The 15,138-nt window shown below is 36.9% G+C and overlaps 1 protein-coding gene across 1 annotated transcript; it reads right to left on the bottom strand.

Annotated features, from left to right (window-relative positions):
• Positions 1 to 2,601: 2,601 nt before the first annotated feature.
• Positions 2,602 to 6,412, bottom strand: LOC110877927 (patatin-like protein 6). Its single transcript, XM_022126154.2, has 3 exons — positions 6,236 to 6,412; positions 4,988 to 6,150; positions 2,602 to 3,639 (listed from the first exon to the last, which is right to left on the bottom strand). Exons 2-3 carry the CDS (start codon positions 6,092 to 6,094, stop codon positions 3,373 to 3,375), a joined length of 1,374 nt encoding a protein of 457 aa, XP_021981846.1. The 5' UTR covers positions 6,095 to 6,150; positions 6,236 to 6,412; the 3' UTR covers positions 2,602 to 3,372.
• Between the last annotated feature and the right edge of the window lie 8,726 nt (positions 6,413 to 15,138).

Genomic DNA, 15,138 nt, shown 5'->3' with positions numbered 1-15,138 from the left:
GTCTCCAAGCAAAAAAGGGTCTGCTACAAAGAAAAAACGGTATAGGCCGGAGGTTCGTGTGAGCCGAAACAAACCAAGTACCTTATGTTTAGAAGACGAACCATACCCAACACAACCGTTAACCCAACCGTTCCCACCCCAATATCCACTTTACTACACCACGCCCAACATGCCAACCCAAATTGTATTGGCCACTATTGGGTCATTTCACATTGCTACCGAAAGAACCAAATATCGACCGTTTTGTGTATTATGACCCAAACCCACACTACCAAAATCTACAATACCATGACCCACCGGGTAATGTAGCTCCTGACTCGGAAGACGAAAAAGAAGAAGAATTGGAAGAAGTAGTTCATCGACACAAAATTCTCGAAAATGCAAGGGTCGATTACATGTTTTATTACCATTTTATTTTTCACTTCTTGCAGTATTTGACTTTGGTTAAAATACTTCGAACATTGTGAATATGAACATGACATTTCTTTTATCATCAAGTAAACTACAATGTAACAGGTGGTTTCTTTTTTTAAGGCATGTCATTATCCTTTTTTTTAATCATAAGAGCCCGTTAGTAAAAAAAATCACAACATTTCAACTTTACCCTGCTAATCAACATCATCATTATACTCATCATACTCACTAAATCTCACCAATAGCAAAGCTAAGGTAGGGTCTGAGGGGAGTAAGATATAGACAGTCTTACCTCTAACCCATAGGAATAGAGAGACTGCTTCCAGTGAGACCCTCGGCTCAATAGTAGTTTGCATCAAGCCTTGGGCATAAGGCAAATAACACTCAACAATCGAGACAAAGATCGATTAGTGCATATACTCTTTTGTCTTTCGGCTATCAACGCTACCACATGATTCATGATTAACCGTCCGCCGCTTTTAACGTTATTTTCACGATATTAGTAAAATAACGTTAAAATTAGTGCGATATTAGTAAAATAACCGCCTGCTAATCAACATGATAAGGTAAATTACAGCTTGTATTGACATGTAACCTTAAAAAGGTGTTGGAAATTATGTGAAAATATGAATTTTCACAAATATAGGAATGTCATCAAATTTTTTAGTTAACACCTAACTTTTTTGTCATTTTCCTTTCTTTTAATGAATGGCAAAAGGGTCAGAGTTTTTTTAATTTGTTATAATAAAACGTTAAAAGATCATTTTTCTCCTTCATTAAAAGGGAGGAAAAAGATAAAAAAAAATTGGACATTAACTGAAAAATCTGACTAGATTTTGATTTTGAATGAAAATGACAATAAAATTGAAAACATAGGAACTCAGATTCAAAACGTTTAACTTTTGGATTAGAATAACAAAAGTGACTAAATGTCAGGACCATTTTTAAAGTTTACTTATGTGTTTATACACTTAGTTTTTTCTTTCTAGATTTTCCCTTTGTTTTTCTCTTTTAGCCTCTTGAGGTAAAGGACAAAGTAAACATAGAGTGGACACCAGGATGGTTGTACTCTAGCAGGCAAAACAAATCCCCCGAGATCACCCCCAACAATCCCATTTCTTTATCTTGTTTTTACATATGAGTTGAGTGTCCTTTTCGTTCAATTTACCTATTATCTCTTTCAATTTAAAGCTGGGAAGCATGCACTATGGTATATTGGTACTTTACCTTTTTCCTTTATTGACCACCATGCCCTTTAGCGCTTATGGATACTTCATCACTTAAGTCATCCAAAACTAAAAATAGCTATACAGAGGGAATTTCATATATCCCATTTATAACTTGTAAAATTGTATATAAAAAGTCGTCAACTAACTATTCAAGTTTTGGATATACAGTTTCTACTATTCATGCTCTTCGATTTACTAGTCGCGTGTTTGATGATGCGACTTTTTATTTGTTAGTTTTTTTTTTCTGTTTTTTTAAGTGTAATTTTGTTTTTGATAATTTTTATATATTACATTTTTGTGTACAAATACATTTTTGTGATTGTGTTTTATTTTTATCTATATTTGTATTTGTATTTTTTATATAGATTTTATAAATCTAAGTCGTATTCACTTTTGTATATAATAATATATACAAAAGGTGCTTGTTAATCTATATTAATTATTATTAATTAAAAGCTAGAGAAAAAATAAACTTATATTCTAATAAATAATCACAAAAATTACTTGGGTGCGATGAATGTTTTTTGTTTGAACGATGACTTTCTTGTATTATCCTACCAAACTTCTTAAATTGGGGAATCTCATTGGTCAGACTATACGTCTTAACCGGGCCCACGTTGGTTTTAGAGTTTAGCTTGAGTGTTCTCTCGGAAAACCATACTGCCGCTTGCCACTTGATAGTCGTTGTGCCACCACAAAAACAGAACTCTCAGACGTAACACACGGTGTGAATAGTGAATTGATCAGTGCTAATAGATTACCCCATTTATACCAATCACAACCAAAATCTCGCCAACAAAAATGCAAATTGTCCTTGACTTATCAAATTATTTACTTCTTTTTCTAAATATAAAGATATTTTATTCATCCAACCAAATTATTGTTACAAACCAAGTTGATGCTTCAATTCACACTTGCAGGCATTATATTACCAAATAGTAAACACCAGCGTTACGTCTATCATATACCATATAGTACTTGATATTCGTTTTCACGTAAATAATACATAACAGACAATCTAGTAACACCGTTTTACTGAGTATTTTCGAAAAATAACTCACATGACCAAAAGAAAAAAAAAAACACTACACATTACAAACTTAAAATTACCAAAATACCCTCCGCCTGCTCCAATGATTCAACAATTAAACCAAGAACTTGTCGGCGGAAGTCAAAAGGGAAAATAAGAAACTGAAGGTCAAAAAAGGAAATTGATGTTATCAACCCGGCTTACAGAAAAGTCTTCGTTCCCCACACAAAGATTGACCACCCATTCATGGCGACTTTTCAAACTTACTTTAGTAAAATTACAAAAAAGCCCCTGGAGTGAGCATCACCAGCCAAAATCTCACCACATATTCCCACTGGAACTTTTCAGAAATGTCATTGTTTGTAATATGAATGTCGGTTGGGAATATCTGAAGTAGGAGGGGATGGGGGTGGGGGTAGAGGTAGGGGATAGGGTAGGGGTAGGGGTGTGGTGGGGTGAGGGTGGTAACATCTCCATTGCAGACATGTACAGAAAAAAAAATCATTGATGATGTAGCATGTGTGATTCTAAATTCCTACAAATATATAAACTTTTCTAGTTAAGATAGTCATAAGTATGTTTTTAACAGTCAAACAAACTGATAACCTGTAAGGAAAAAACGTTTGACTGTTTTAGAAGAGGCAAATTGGTACTTTAAAAGGTTTATCAACAAACAATTGAGAATTTCGAGTTCAGGATTTAGGGTTTAGGGTTTTGTTGCTTAAAAGCAACAGTGGGAGCTATCCTGCAACTCCTCCTCTGATGCTCCAACACAAGCTCTCCCGCAAACCAATCAAGTTTCTCGAAATTGGTCTGCTCTGCAATCCTCTTACCACCAAAAAGCACCGACTCTACGTTTTTCTGTTTCAACATTTCATCAGCTATCCCCGTGAGCAACTTCACGTTTGCGGGGCTCCCGTCAGAGTCAACGTTGACCCCGCAACGACCCATATTAGATCCGTTAGCCTGAAAAAACACAAAAATTAAAGCTGAATTTTTGATATATCTAGTTATAAATATGGTTGAGCATGACAGCACATAATCAAGTAACATGCATCTTCCAAGGTAACTATTACTAATTAAGATATCAGACAAGGTAAGACTCTTTACCAAAAAAATAAGATATGGCAATTTCCAATTACTAGGCCCCATTTCATAACTTGTTATTATGACTTGTAACTGTTCATACCCTAAAATCACCTGGCCTAAATAGGAAGTTGATACCATATGGTCCTGTAAGGTTTTAATGACATATTTATACACTAACCAATCCTAAGTAGAGAATCGTACAAGTGTTTATACGTAATGCTAGTGAAGAAAAGAAGGTTGTATGCTCAAAATTGATTTTATATTGAGAAGTCCCATATATACACATATATATTTAGTGAAGGGTCTGTAATTAGTATAAAATGTTATACTGTATACCCTAGCAAGCTTCATTCACAGTGACAATTATAGCAAAAAAAAGTATTTAGGAAAAGTATTACTTCAACGCTCCAGGATTAGCTTAGCAAATAACATTTAAATAATAAAATAAAAAACGAAAAATACTACAAATGTACAAATAATAATTTTTTTTTTTTAAAACTTACCAAAGTCTGGTATTTTCTTGGCAAGATAATATCACTATTTATATATTAAATATTAAATAAAATCTCATTACAACTCTGATATATTAAAGCTGTTTTATTCTGATATGTTAAATCCCTTAAACTTATTTATGATATATTGAACAGGCGACCCTGCAATTGGACCGGGAAACCGGCCGGTCAGACCGGTTTTAGAAGGGTTGGACCAGTTTTTTATATATTTTTTTTTTCAGATTAACCTTATTAATTTTTATAATATTTACGATACCTTCTGGTTCTTACGTCTAGTCAGACCGGCCAGACCATTGAACCGGTAAGAATACCGGTTCGACGTCTAAAAACATTGTGTAGAACAACTTAAGATAATAAACTGTTTGTCTCGAATGGACAAAAATGATGCGCCACATAGTTTTTAACCGTAGACATAAATTTATTTGGAAAATCATAAAAACCGATAAATGGGTAACCTACATCTTTTTATTAAAACACAAACATGCCCCCCCACATAGTCGCATGTTGACCTTCAAATGATGACTACCACAAATATACATCTTTGATGATCAGTAGCACAATACTAGTGACAGAGGGCTGTTTGGAGCATATATGGCAATAAATATGAACCAAAAAGCCCACAGATTTTGAAACCTATTCTCATAAATTATTACCAATTTCATTAAAAAACTACAAACTTTAAACTCATGGGAAATTAAATACGGACCACATACCTGAATACGAACATAATTACTACTCCGTCCTTGACCAAACGCCATAGCCACAGCATGGTCCACCATGTCAGCCGAGCTATCACCAGAAATCCTAGCCATGGGCCGAGCCCACTCCTTAGCCGTCCACCGGCTCACTCGGCTATAATCATAATTCCCTTCTAAAACCTGACCAGTCCCAAGTGAAATTACCAAAATATCCTCCACTCCTCTAACAAACGGAAACTCTTGTTTGTTATGCAGCACGTGCGTAATTGCAGCTGCCGTAGGGTTACTCATCGCTAAACCACCGTCAACCGCCACACACCGAGTTTTTCCGTCAACCGACTTCATTGAAACCGGTTCGAACAGACCGGGTGTTGCGGACGTGGCACGGCATACCTCCCAGAGCCGAAAGTCAAAGCTGCTGCTCTCCAAAGCATCGGCTCGAGAGAATAAAAACGGAGCCGAGCTGGTGAGGTCGTAACACGGGATTAATACCGGCTTCAACGTGTTTCTCAAAGTCAAACTTGTTCCGTTGACGACGAAAGCATCTTTCATAGCCGTTTCAAAACCGCTAGTTCCGGTTTCGGACTTATTGGATCCGAGGATCCGTTTAACCAAACCGGAACCGGATTTTTTACGGTAGAGTTTCATACCTTGCTTTGCTAAAAACTGCCACGTGTCATCCGCTTTGAATAGCGGACGGTTATCGCTACCGGTCCCGAACAACATCGCCGTGAACACGCCCCCGACGCCGGTGCCGGCTGCCACGTCGAAATAATCGGCGATTGTAGCGTTTGGATTGCCGGATTTTGACTTTAACGCTTTTTCGAGATACGCTAACGCTTTTCCGGCGAGTATGCTTCGCATTCCTCCTCCGTCGATTGATAACACACAGATTTTGCCTCTCTGATTCTTCATTGATTGAACGGCGGTGTCATCCGTTACGGTTACCGGCGTCGGTGTAACGGTGACGGAAACTTCTGGAGAAACCTGTTTAGGTTTCCAGAGCTTAGGATCGTCGTAACCGAATAAAAACTTACTCTCGAGAATTGAGAATATCTCGTAGCTGAGCTTATCCGTGTCGATGCTCGGTTCGTTCAGCGTTTCTGTTTGATTAAACTCCATGATTTGTTCGCTTATTATTATTGCTTTCTTGATTAAACTGCATTCACTCGCTGCACCTGCACCATTTGTGTATCACTTATAAGCTAAAAATTTAACAAAAACATATCAACAATAAATACAAAAAGAATGAAAAATTCTCACCTCGAATCTCCCGCCAAAACTGAAATCCCTTATCATTTCAAAGCAATTAGTCACTGAAGTGAAAATTCTCGATCGTGTTCGTGAAAAACAAACCGAAACCCTAACAATTTGAGTTGAACAGAGTGAAGAAGAATGTGTATTTATAACTACGAGAACGAGAGAATGAAGAGACGATGAGAAAATATAAAAAGAGTAAAAAAGTACTGGTGAGGATGTATGTGTTTTTTTCTGAAATTATGTGGGGTCCATTAGGAAATCAACTAACATAATTAGTGGGTCTCCAATTGCCTCTACCGACGACGTCGTATTGGGCCCGATTGAACGGATTGGACCCACACGTTAAAACGGAGGCCCCGCCGTCCTGGAAGATTAAACATATGCAATTTTAGCCGTTGATGACGGACAAAAGGCGAATCATTTTCATGCCTAGAAAATATTCTTGGTGAATTGTGGCCGTTGGATTAAGCCGTGAAATAAGGGTTGCCGTTGGTGTTTTTTTTATCCCGTGGGATTGATTATTTTACTCCCTTATATTCTTGGGTTTTTTGTTTTTATAAGTTGCTAAAAATCATTTTGGTTATCTAAATTCTATATTTTAATGAATTATTAGTAATTAATTATTATTTTTATTTTTGTCATTGTTCTATATATATTAGATTTAGAGAAAATTGCCAAAATCATCTTTTACGTTTGGATATGTTTTTCCAGTTTCATCCAAAACAAGTTTTTTTTGTAGCATATGGTCCTTCATTTTTGAATTTTTTTTTTCATTTTCATCCAAATATCTAATTTGGTTTATTTTTTCTTGCAAATATCTAGAGGAAAATGGTAAAAAGTTCCAAACCTCAGGGAGGATTTTGGCAAAAAAAAGTTAAATGTTTGGATAAAAATGACAACTTAGCCTAAAATTAAAGGACAATATGATACAAAAAAAGTTGTTTTGGATGAAACTAGTAAACGTGGCCAAGCCCCAGAAACGATTTATGTACGATACCAATAAATTGAAAAAAAAAAACGAAGCTATATTGGTGAATTACGCATTTACGTATGATATATAGTGCATAACTAGGGTGCATTATGTGACAAATTTTAGCTATAAATACTATAAATTCCTAAGCTCATGATAAGATAAATACCGAAAAATCACACGTTAAAGTGTGCACAACAGGTATTTGGTCTATGCATGATACGACCGTAGACCAACCGTACCAGGTAGGGAAAAACTAATCAAGTCAACATAAAAATATCATTGCAAGAGAGTTTTCATATCCAAATTTATGGTAAATGAGTTTGTGTTGTAATAGTTAAGTTTAAACATGTTTTTTTTTCTACAAACTAACATTATTCTTTGAGTAAACGTCAGTTTACAACCCTGTGGTTAGACTCTCCTGACACTTTAGAGATCTTTAAGAAACCTTTGGTCATTGACATCAATGTTGTTGGGATTGAACCCTAACAGAGGAACAGATAATGTAAAGCCAAAACCGGATCTCATCAGTGGACCATCAATAAGCAGCAGTTTACCCTATGCTCTCCCCTTGACAGTGGTTTTCTAACAGCTGATGAATCTTAAGTGCTGCTCAACTACAACAACTGATGAACCAAACACTGATGATACCTTAAAGACTGCTAAAGACAAACACTGATGCTCTATCTACTGTTGTTTCCTAAGTACTGCTGAAGACTCAAGCACTGCTCTCTCAAAGACTGATCACCTTTGAAGAATGCACTGAAGATTCAACATCTGTGCTCAGGCTACAACAGTGGAACGTGAAGCAGTAGTTTTCCTTACTTTGCATTTTACTGATTATCAGATGTTGCATGTTAGTAGTTTGTATAGAACAGTATTTGTAGTTTGTTAGGTCGTTAGATGTCACTATCATGGTGACGTCAGCTGAGGTAAATCAGTAGTTTGGTTTGCCTATAAATATGACAGTATTCTGTACTGTTATATTTGATCGTTTTGAGTGAGTTATTCTCCTCAATTCAATCCTTTCATCTTGTGCAACCAACTCTGGTGTATCAGGCTGAGGGGGAGTTTAGATTGTAAGCTTGCTGTAATCATTTGCTTTCTATTGTAAATCTTTTGACTCAATGAAATAGCAATTGTTTATCAATCTATACTTTCCTTTGATTATGTTTACAAAGTTTGCTACTCATTTCCGCTGCACTTATTCGTTTTATGCAAACAAACACAATCATAATGGCCCCAAGATCCCAACAATTGGTATCAGAGCCTGGACAGTCAAATTCGATCTAACAATCAATTTGACATAACAGTTCAGCTCAAAAGTTATTGATACACAAGGATTGGTTGTATTCAGTTGAAAAACAGAGTAACGAGTGAATCATGGTCAAAATGGTTATTCAAAAAACTCTGTAAATCAACCAAGATGTCATATGACAAACAAATCTCACACAACAAGTGTTTTCATGCATATATCACTCATAGTTTTCAGATCTGTAAAATATCTGATAAATTATGGGATCACTCGATGTTTTCAAAATTGATTTCAATTGTTGTTTCGATATTTGTGATGTTTTCAATAAACACTAAAGTATGTACCTCTGTTCAGCAAAACTTTTGTTCATCCAAAACACTAGAATACTGCTGACATAGAAAAGGGGGAAATAAAACTTTAGGCAAAATCTCTCATGTGCTCAAAGGCAAGTTGAGTACCTTTAAAAAGGACCAATCAACTTTGTCCAAAACACATTAAGAAAATAAGGTGTCAAAATTGTCCTAATCATAGATAAATGTGAGATCTGTAATAAAACATGATCAAATATGGTCAGATCTCTCAAAACATTGCGTCAAAGTGATTATGGACAAAGTATGTTTAAAATATAATCTCCTAGTGAGTATTTCTGAACATATGAATAAAAAGGGTAAAAAGGGAAAAGGAAAAAGGAACAAATCTCAAAGTGTAGCTATCTCAAAAACTTTTGAAATCAAAAGCAAAAGAGTATAAGCATAAAACACTCTTGAGGTTCAAATTAGATCATCAGTGGTCATTTTGCAACTGTGTGCATACATCAGTACAGGAATTGTTCTCAACAATTGTTCTGGTAACAATAGCATCTTCAGTGATGGTGCTTAACAGGAATTTACAATCAATTGACAAGAAAATGACCCAAACAATGGTCAAAATAACTTGAGGATAATATGATCATGAATTTACTGGAAAATTGTCGGATCCTTTTGATTATTTTCAAAACTTCCTTTGATTTTTGTTAAGGTGTTTTCCTCTTAAATAAAAACCAGATGTATTTTTTTAAAAAAATATATTATGATCTTTTACTCATTTTTTTGTAAAAGTTCATCTCTGGTCTGAATGTAATTACCTTATTTTTGTGTGAAATTACTATCCCTAAAACTGATCAAAAGGAAATGACACACATATCAAGGTCATGTTAAGCTCAAGTTTGGTTTTCACAGATCAAAAATTGATTGCAAATTGATTTAGACTACTGAGATACTCTTGCTCTAGTTCAGGTAACTAGACACAAAATGAGCAGCTCAGGTAGAAATGTCTTCATCATCTGGGATGCTAAACCATTGTCTAAAATAATAGACATTTGGCAAATCCTTGAACAAAATTCCATGTAGATAACTATGACAATTTAATCTTGATAATTTACATCTAAAAGTGTATTTTGTTAAGAATAGCATCTCAAATGCTCAACAGATGTTAGATAAGATACTGTGCCTTCACAAAGCAAAATCAAGTTCAACATCTGAACAAGCAGATGCTAACATTGTTTGTCAAAAGTTGAAATACTGCTGCACTATCAGTTGTTGAACCAATTTTATCTTCTACCACTGGTGTTTCTAAAGTGCTGTTGTGCCTTAACATCTGCTCTCTAAAGTCTGTCCACTGCTAAAGTGTCAACCTCTGTTTTCCAAAACACTGATGTTTAAAATCTTTGTTTCATCCACTGTTACATCCACTATTTCATTTTATTACCGTTGTAACTACTGATACTTGATTCACCAGTAGTTGTCAAAACAACTGTCCTCCATTATTTATCATTCCATCAGATGTTTGACACGTGGTCAGTTTTTAGCCTTCAGATCAAAATAACCGCTGCCACATCAGCAATCACTTTTTCCCTAAATAAAACCCTGATTAAATCCAAACAGGGTTTTACTGTCGAATTGAATTCCAAAAGTTCTCTTCTCATAGCAGTTTCCCTCTCATAACTCCAAAAACTTCTTCGATCTTCTTCATCCAAAATGACGAAACCAAAATCGAAATCAAAATCAAAACCATCATCTTCCTCCACAACAGCAGATGCCACTCAAATGGCCGCTGAAACACCGGAGATTCGTTACAAAGCTCCACACAACTATGTAGGTATACTCACAAAACCTACCGATAACCACACTTTCGACTCCATCCTTGACATCCTTTCTGCATCAAAGTACAAAACTTTGATAACAGCAGACGCTCCTATTTACCTTGATACCCAGAGAGAGTTCTGGAAAAATGCCACCCTTGAAAAACAAGGAGATATCATCGCCGCCATCAACTCCTTGATGTGTATAAAATGCAACATATAAATTACATCAATTACGGCATAAAACTAACTCTTTTTAAGTACTAATGTTGGAAAAAGAGTGTTTTTGTCTTCCTTTTGTATTTTCAGGATAAAATGAGCTCAAATTCGCAAAAGAAGCAAAAAGACAGCTAATTCTAACATAAATACAAGAAAAGGAACAAAAGTGGATTGCCCGACCCCTCAACAGCATCCTCCCAAGCAGAAAAGAGAAGTCAGAAGACTGAACACGCCCCGTGCTCAGCCAGCACGGGGAGTGCCCAAGAAGCAGCAGAAAAGACAAACCTATAGAAGCTTCTATTGCCCACCACGGGGCCGTGTCCAGTGAGCACGGGGGCGTGGCGAAAGTACAGCAGGCGCATTAATTGTAATTGCGAATTACAATTAATGAAGAGAGAGAGTGTCAGACGGGCACGGGGGCGTGTCCAGCGGACACGGGGCCGTGCCCAGCCTTCTGTTCAGCCTATAAATAGGAGTGCTTGGTTTCATTTCAACTCATCCCTTGGCACACCACCTCTCTCACACTTCATCCACCACCCACCACCATCACAACACCATCATCCACCACCATCATCCATTGTCCATCATAGAGTGTGTGAGTCGTCTCGGGATCCAAGATTGATCGTAAGAGTTCTTGACAATCAAGGCCATGTTTGCCTAAGTCTCTTACATCACTTGGTGAAGACAAGTGTTTAGTATAATACTTTTTATTTTTAATCTTTTGCACTTTTTATTTGGTTTTGTATTAATGACTTTAATAACTAGTTGCTTATGTTGAAGGTGATCTTTCCTTATCGTTTGTCCGTGGTGTCTTGGCATTATTTTACTGTCTATATAAAATAAAAGATTTTCACCATTCATATCTCCACGGTCTATATGGAGGTATGTTGGCTACCTGGTCGGGGGTTAAGGGAACGGTTTGGTAAGGGTCTTGCCCTTGTTCAGCGTTTAGAGGTCCTGCAAGGGACCTGGGTCAAATTTAGTAGGATCTCCTTCAATGCCCATAGGTATTGGATGGCGGGGATCCAAACTCTTTGACCCCCTCATAAGTTAACTACTATTAATACTATAACCCGGCTATTTAGGACTGTATCCCTGCTGACTCAGACTACTTAGCCGAGGGTAACGTCACCGCCAAAAGCGGGGCCTACCACAATTTGCATTAATAACTTAATTCATTATCTTCCAATAATCCAACCCTTTAGGATTGTATCCTTGCTGACTCAAACTACTGGGTTGAGGGTAACGTCGCCTTCAAAAGAGGGGCCTACTACAATAACTAAGATAATCTCTTAAACAAGTGCAAAAGTGCGAAAATAATCAAAGGTTATGCTAATACACGAGTCGGATCCAAGTGATTCATCTTGTCTATCTGTTTTTATTTTATTTTTATTTTTCAGCATTTAGTTAGTTTTTATTTTCTTAGTTTAAAAACCTTTTCTAACTTTTTGATTTGATTAGACGTTGAGGATAAACCGGTACTAAAAGCTCTTGTGTCCTTGGACGACCTCGGTATCTTACCAACATTATACTACGTCCACGATGGGTGCACTTGCCCATATGTGTGTTTAGTGTTAGTAAATATCGTGTTTTATAAATTTAAAACTTGGCTAAAAGTGTAAAAAAGGTTTAAATATACATATAAAATTATATTACACTACACACGCATCATCCTCGATACAGGGTAAGAAGGTAAACATCTCACCAAAATCCATCTCTGAAACCTTTAAACTCGATGATTTAAATGGAAAAAGACGAGTTGGTAAAGGATTTCATGAACAGGGGCTATGCAGAACAACCAAATAGGGATACCCTACAAAAGGGTTACTTCCCTTCTGCACCCAGATTTTTATTCCACACACTGCTCATGTGTGTTTCTAATAAAACAACGTCTTTTAATGAGATATCAACGAAAATCCAATGCCTGGGGTATGCAATTTTAAATGACAAAAACTATAACTACTCCCAGGAAATATTTGATGATTTGGTAAAGAACGTTGATAATAAAGCATTTCTGCTCTTTCCAAGATTTATAAGCTATTATTTTGAACAAAAATTTGTTGAGAAAGATGCAGACTTGCCTAAACAAGGTGTCTCATTCAAAATAAACTGTTTAACAATTGAAACATTTTCAAGAATGATGGCACCAATAAAATTAAAAACAAAGGAGGCTGAGCAGGTTTTAGAAACTGCTACTGATCCTCAAGCAACCACTGCTGAGCCCACTGCTCCAGGTGATCAAAGTAGCACACCCACTGCTTTGAAACCAACACCTGCCACCAAAAAGATCAAAAGAAAAACATCCAGGAAACCCACCAAACCCACACCAAAGGCAACTCTGGAAGATGAGATCCCAGAGTCAATGCCAGTGACAACACAAAAGTCACAAAAAACCACTGCTGCTACTTCCTCACAGCAGATGGAAGAAAGATCTCAACCCCAACCTAAAACTCCTCCTGCATCCTCACAAAAGGATCAGGTTGTAAGCACAGGGACACCAAATTATGAAGCTCTGTATCCACTCGGATCCATCTTCCACAGTCCTGATCCCAAGGACATGTCTCTTTCAACACCCATACCCTCACCAATCCTATTACCACAATCAATAATACCCCTGTTGCATGCAGTTGATATGGCACGGACACAAACCAGTTCCTCTCTGTCACCTATTACTGAGAGCATACCTCCACAAGTGACTGGGTCTGATGCTCATGCCTCTGCTAACCCAGCAACAGCTGAGGAGGTTACACCCCCTGAGTTACAAGTAACTCTCGGTGGTAGTTCAAGTGGAGCAGCAACTACAACTGATGGATCAACAAATCTTCAGTTGGACAGTTGTTACATTACTAAGACTCCTTTGAAGGCAATTTCTTCCATGGCAACATCGGTAACCACCAGTGAGTTATCTTTAACTGCTGGTAAAATCAAAGGATTATCGAGTGCTGAAGAAAGAAGTCCCCAGTACCAAGAAAAAGGGGCATCAATGGATGACTTTTGGGCCACAGCTCCTAAGTCACACACTAATACAAGCACTGCTGGTGGGGATTCAGATGATCCTGTTAATTCAGGTGATGATTCAAAATACAATGAATTGACGGCCAGAGTTGAAAATCTAGAATCTTCTGTTGCCGAAATAAAAGATATGGTGCAGCAGCTGTTAGAAGCTCAAAAAGCCCAATCAACTGTTCCTCCTGCTCAAGCACCTGCTCCACAAGCATTTGCTGCAAATGAGCTTTGGAATATCTTCTAGCCCATGCTTGAACAACAGCAACAAATGGCTGCTAAAAAGCATGCTAATCAAGTACAAATGCTGACCAACATGGTGGAATCTCGGTTCAAAGACACTCAAGCAGACATCAAGGCTATAAAAGCTAGCATACAAAAGACTGCTCAGAGTGAGAAAGGTCCATCTATCATTTTCTTCATGGATACACCCCTGGCAGATAATGCCAAAAAGGGGGAGAAAACCAAGCTGAAAAAGAAAGGTATAGAAGATGGGATATACAGTGAACCAGAAAAACCCAAAACCTCAAAAACTTCAACAGCTGATACAACAGTAGTTACAAAAACTGCTGACAGTAGCCAAACAGCTGCCATTACATCAACACACACACCTCCAACACACACAACTACTGTTTCAACACACACCACCACAACTACTGCTCCACCACCATCATCATCTGTGTCTATAACACAAAAACCACCACTATCATCATCTACAATCATATTGTCACACCCCAACCAATGGCGGAAACATCGGGATGAGACGAAGTGTGAAGATTGCTAGAGACATCATAACGCTATTTGTGACAATATTTTAATAATCCGATTTCATTTCATAAAGTAAATTGTCAACATTACAAGAAATTCAAATACAACAAGTTCAAAAGAAGTACATAACAACACAAGAAAAATTGATACAACATATTAAACCTAAACGTCTAAATGTGTATCTAGGCATCAACGCTACTTCTTTTCATAGCATCATCATCATCAACCTGTAACATGTTTAAAATACAATTCAATGCAAAAGCAAAGGCGAGTATACAAGTTTAAGCATAAGTATAAGTATAAGTTTAAAAGTTTAAAACGAATCCACATGGCAACTTAGTCTATACGAGATCAACCTAGCGTGGCATGCAATATTTCTAGCCAACCTCTGTTTACGCAAGAAAGTTTAATTAATTCAACATGACCCAAGTTTAAGGGGGGCGGTGCGTTACTCCTATAGCGCTATACATGTCGAAGGGAGGCTCGTGAGAGCTAATGACTAAAACATATCACATAAGTATGGTCCACGTAAACATCAAGTATCATACCATAGTATTCATGTATAAGGATTG

This window comes from Helianthus annuus, chromosome 9 (genome assembly GCF_002127325.2).
Source record: "Helianthus annuus cultivar XRQ/B chromosome 9, HanXRQr2.0-SUNRISE, whole genome shotgun sequence".
NCBI lineage: Eukaryota > Viridiplantae > Streptophyta > Magnoliopsida > Asterales > Asteraceae > Helianthus > Helianthus annuus.
The sequence above is the reverse complement of the archived record's forward strand: the minus strand, read 5'-3'. Positions and strand labels throughout refer to the sequence as shown.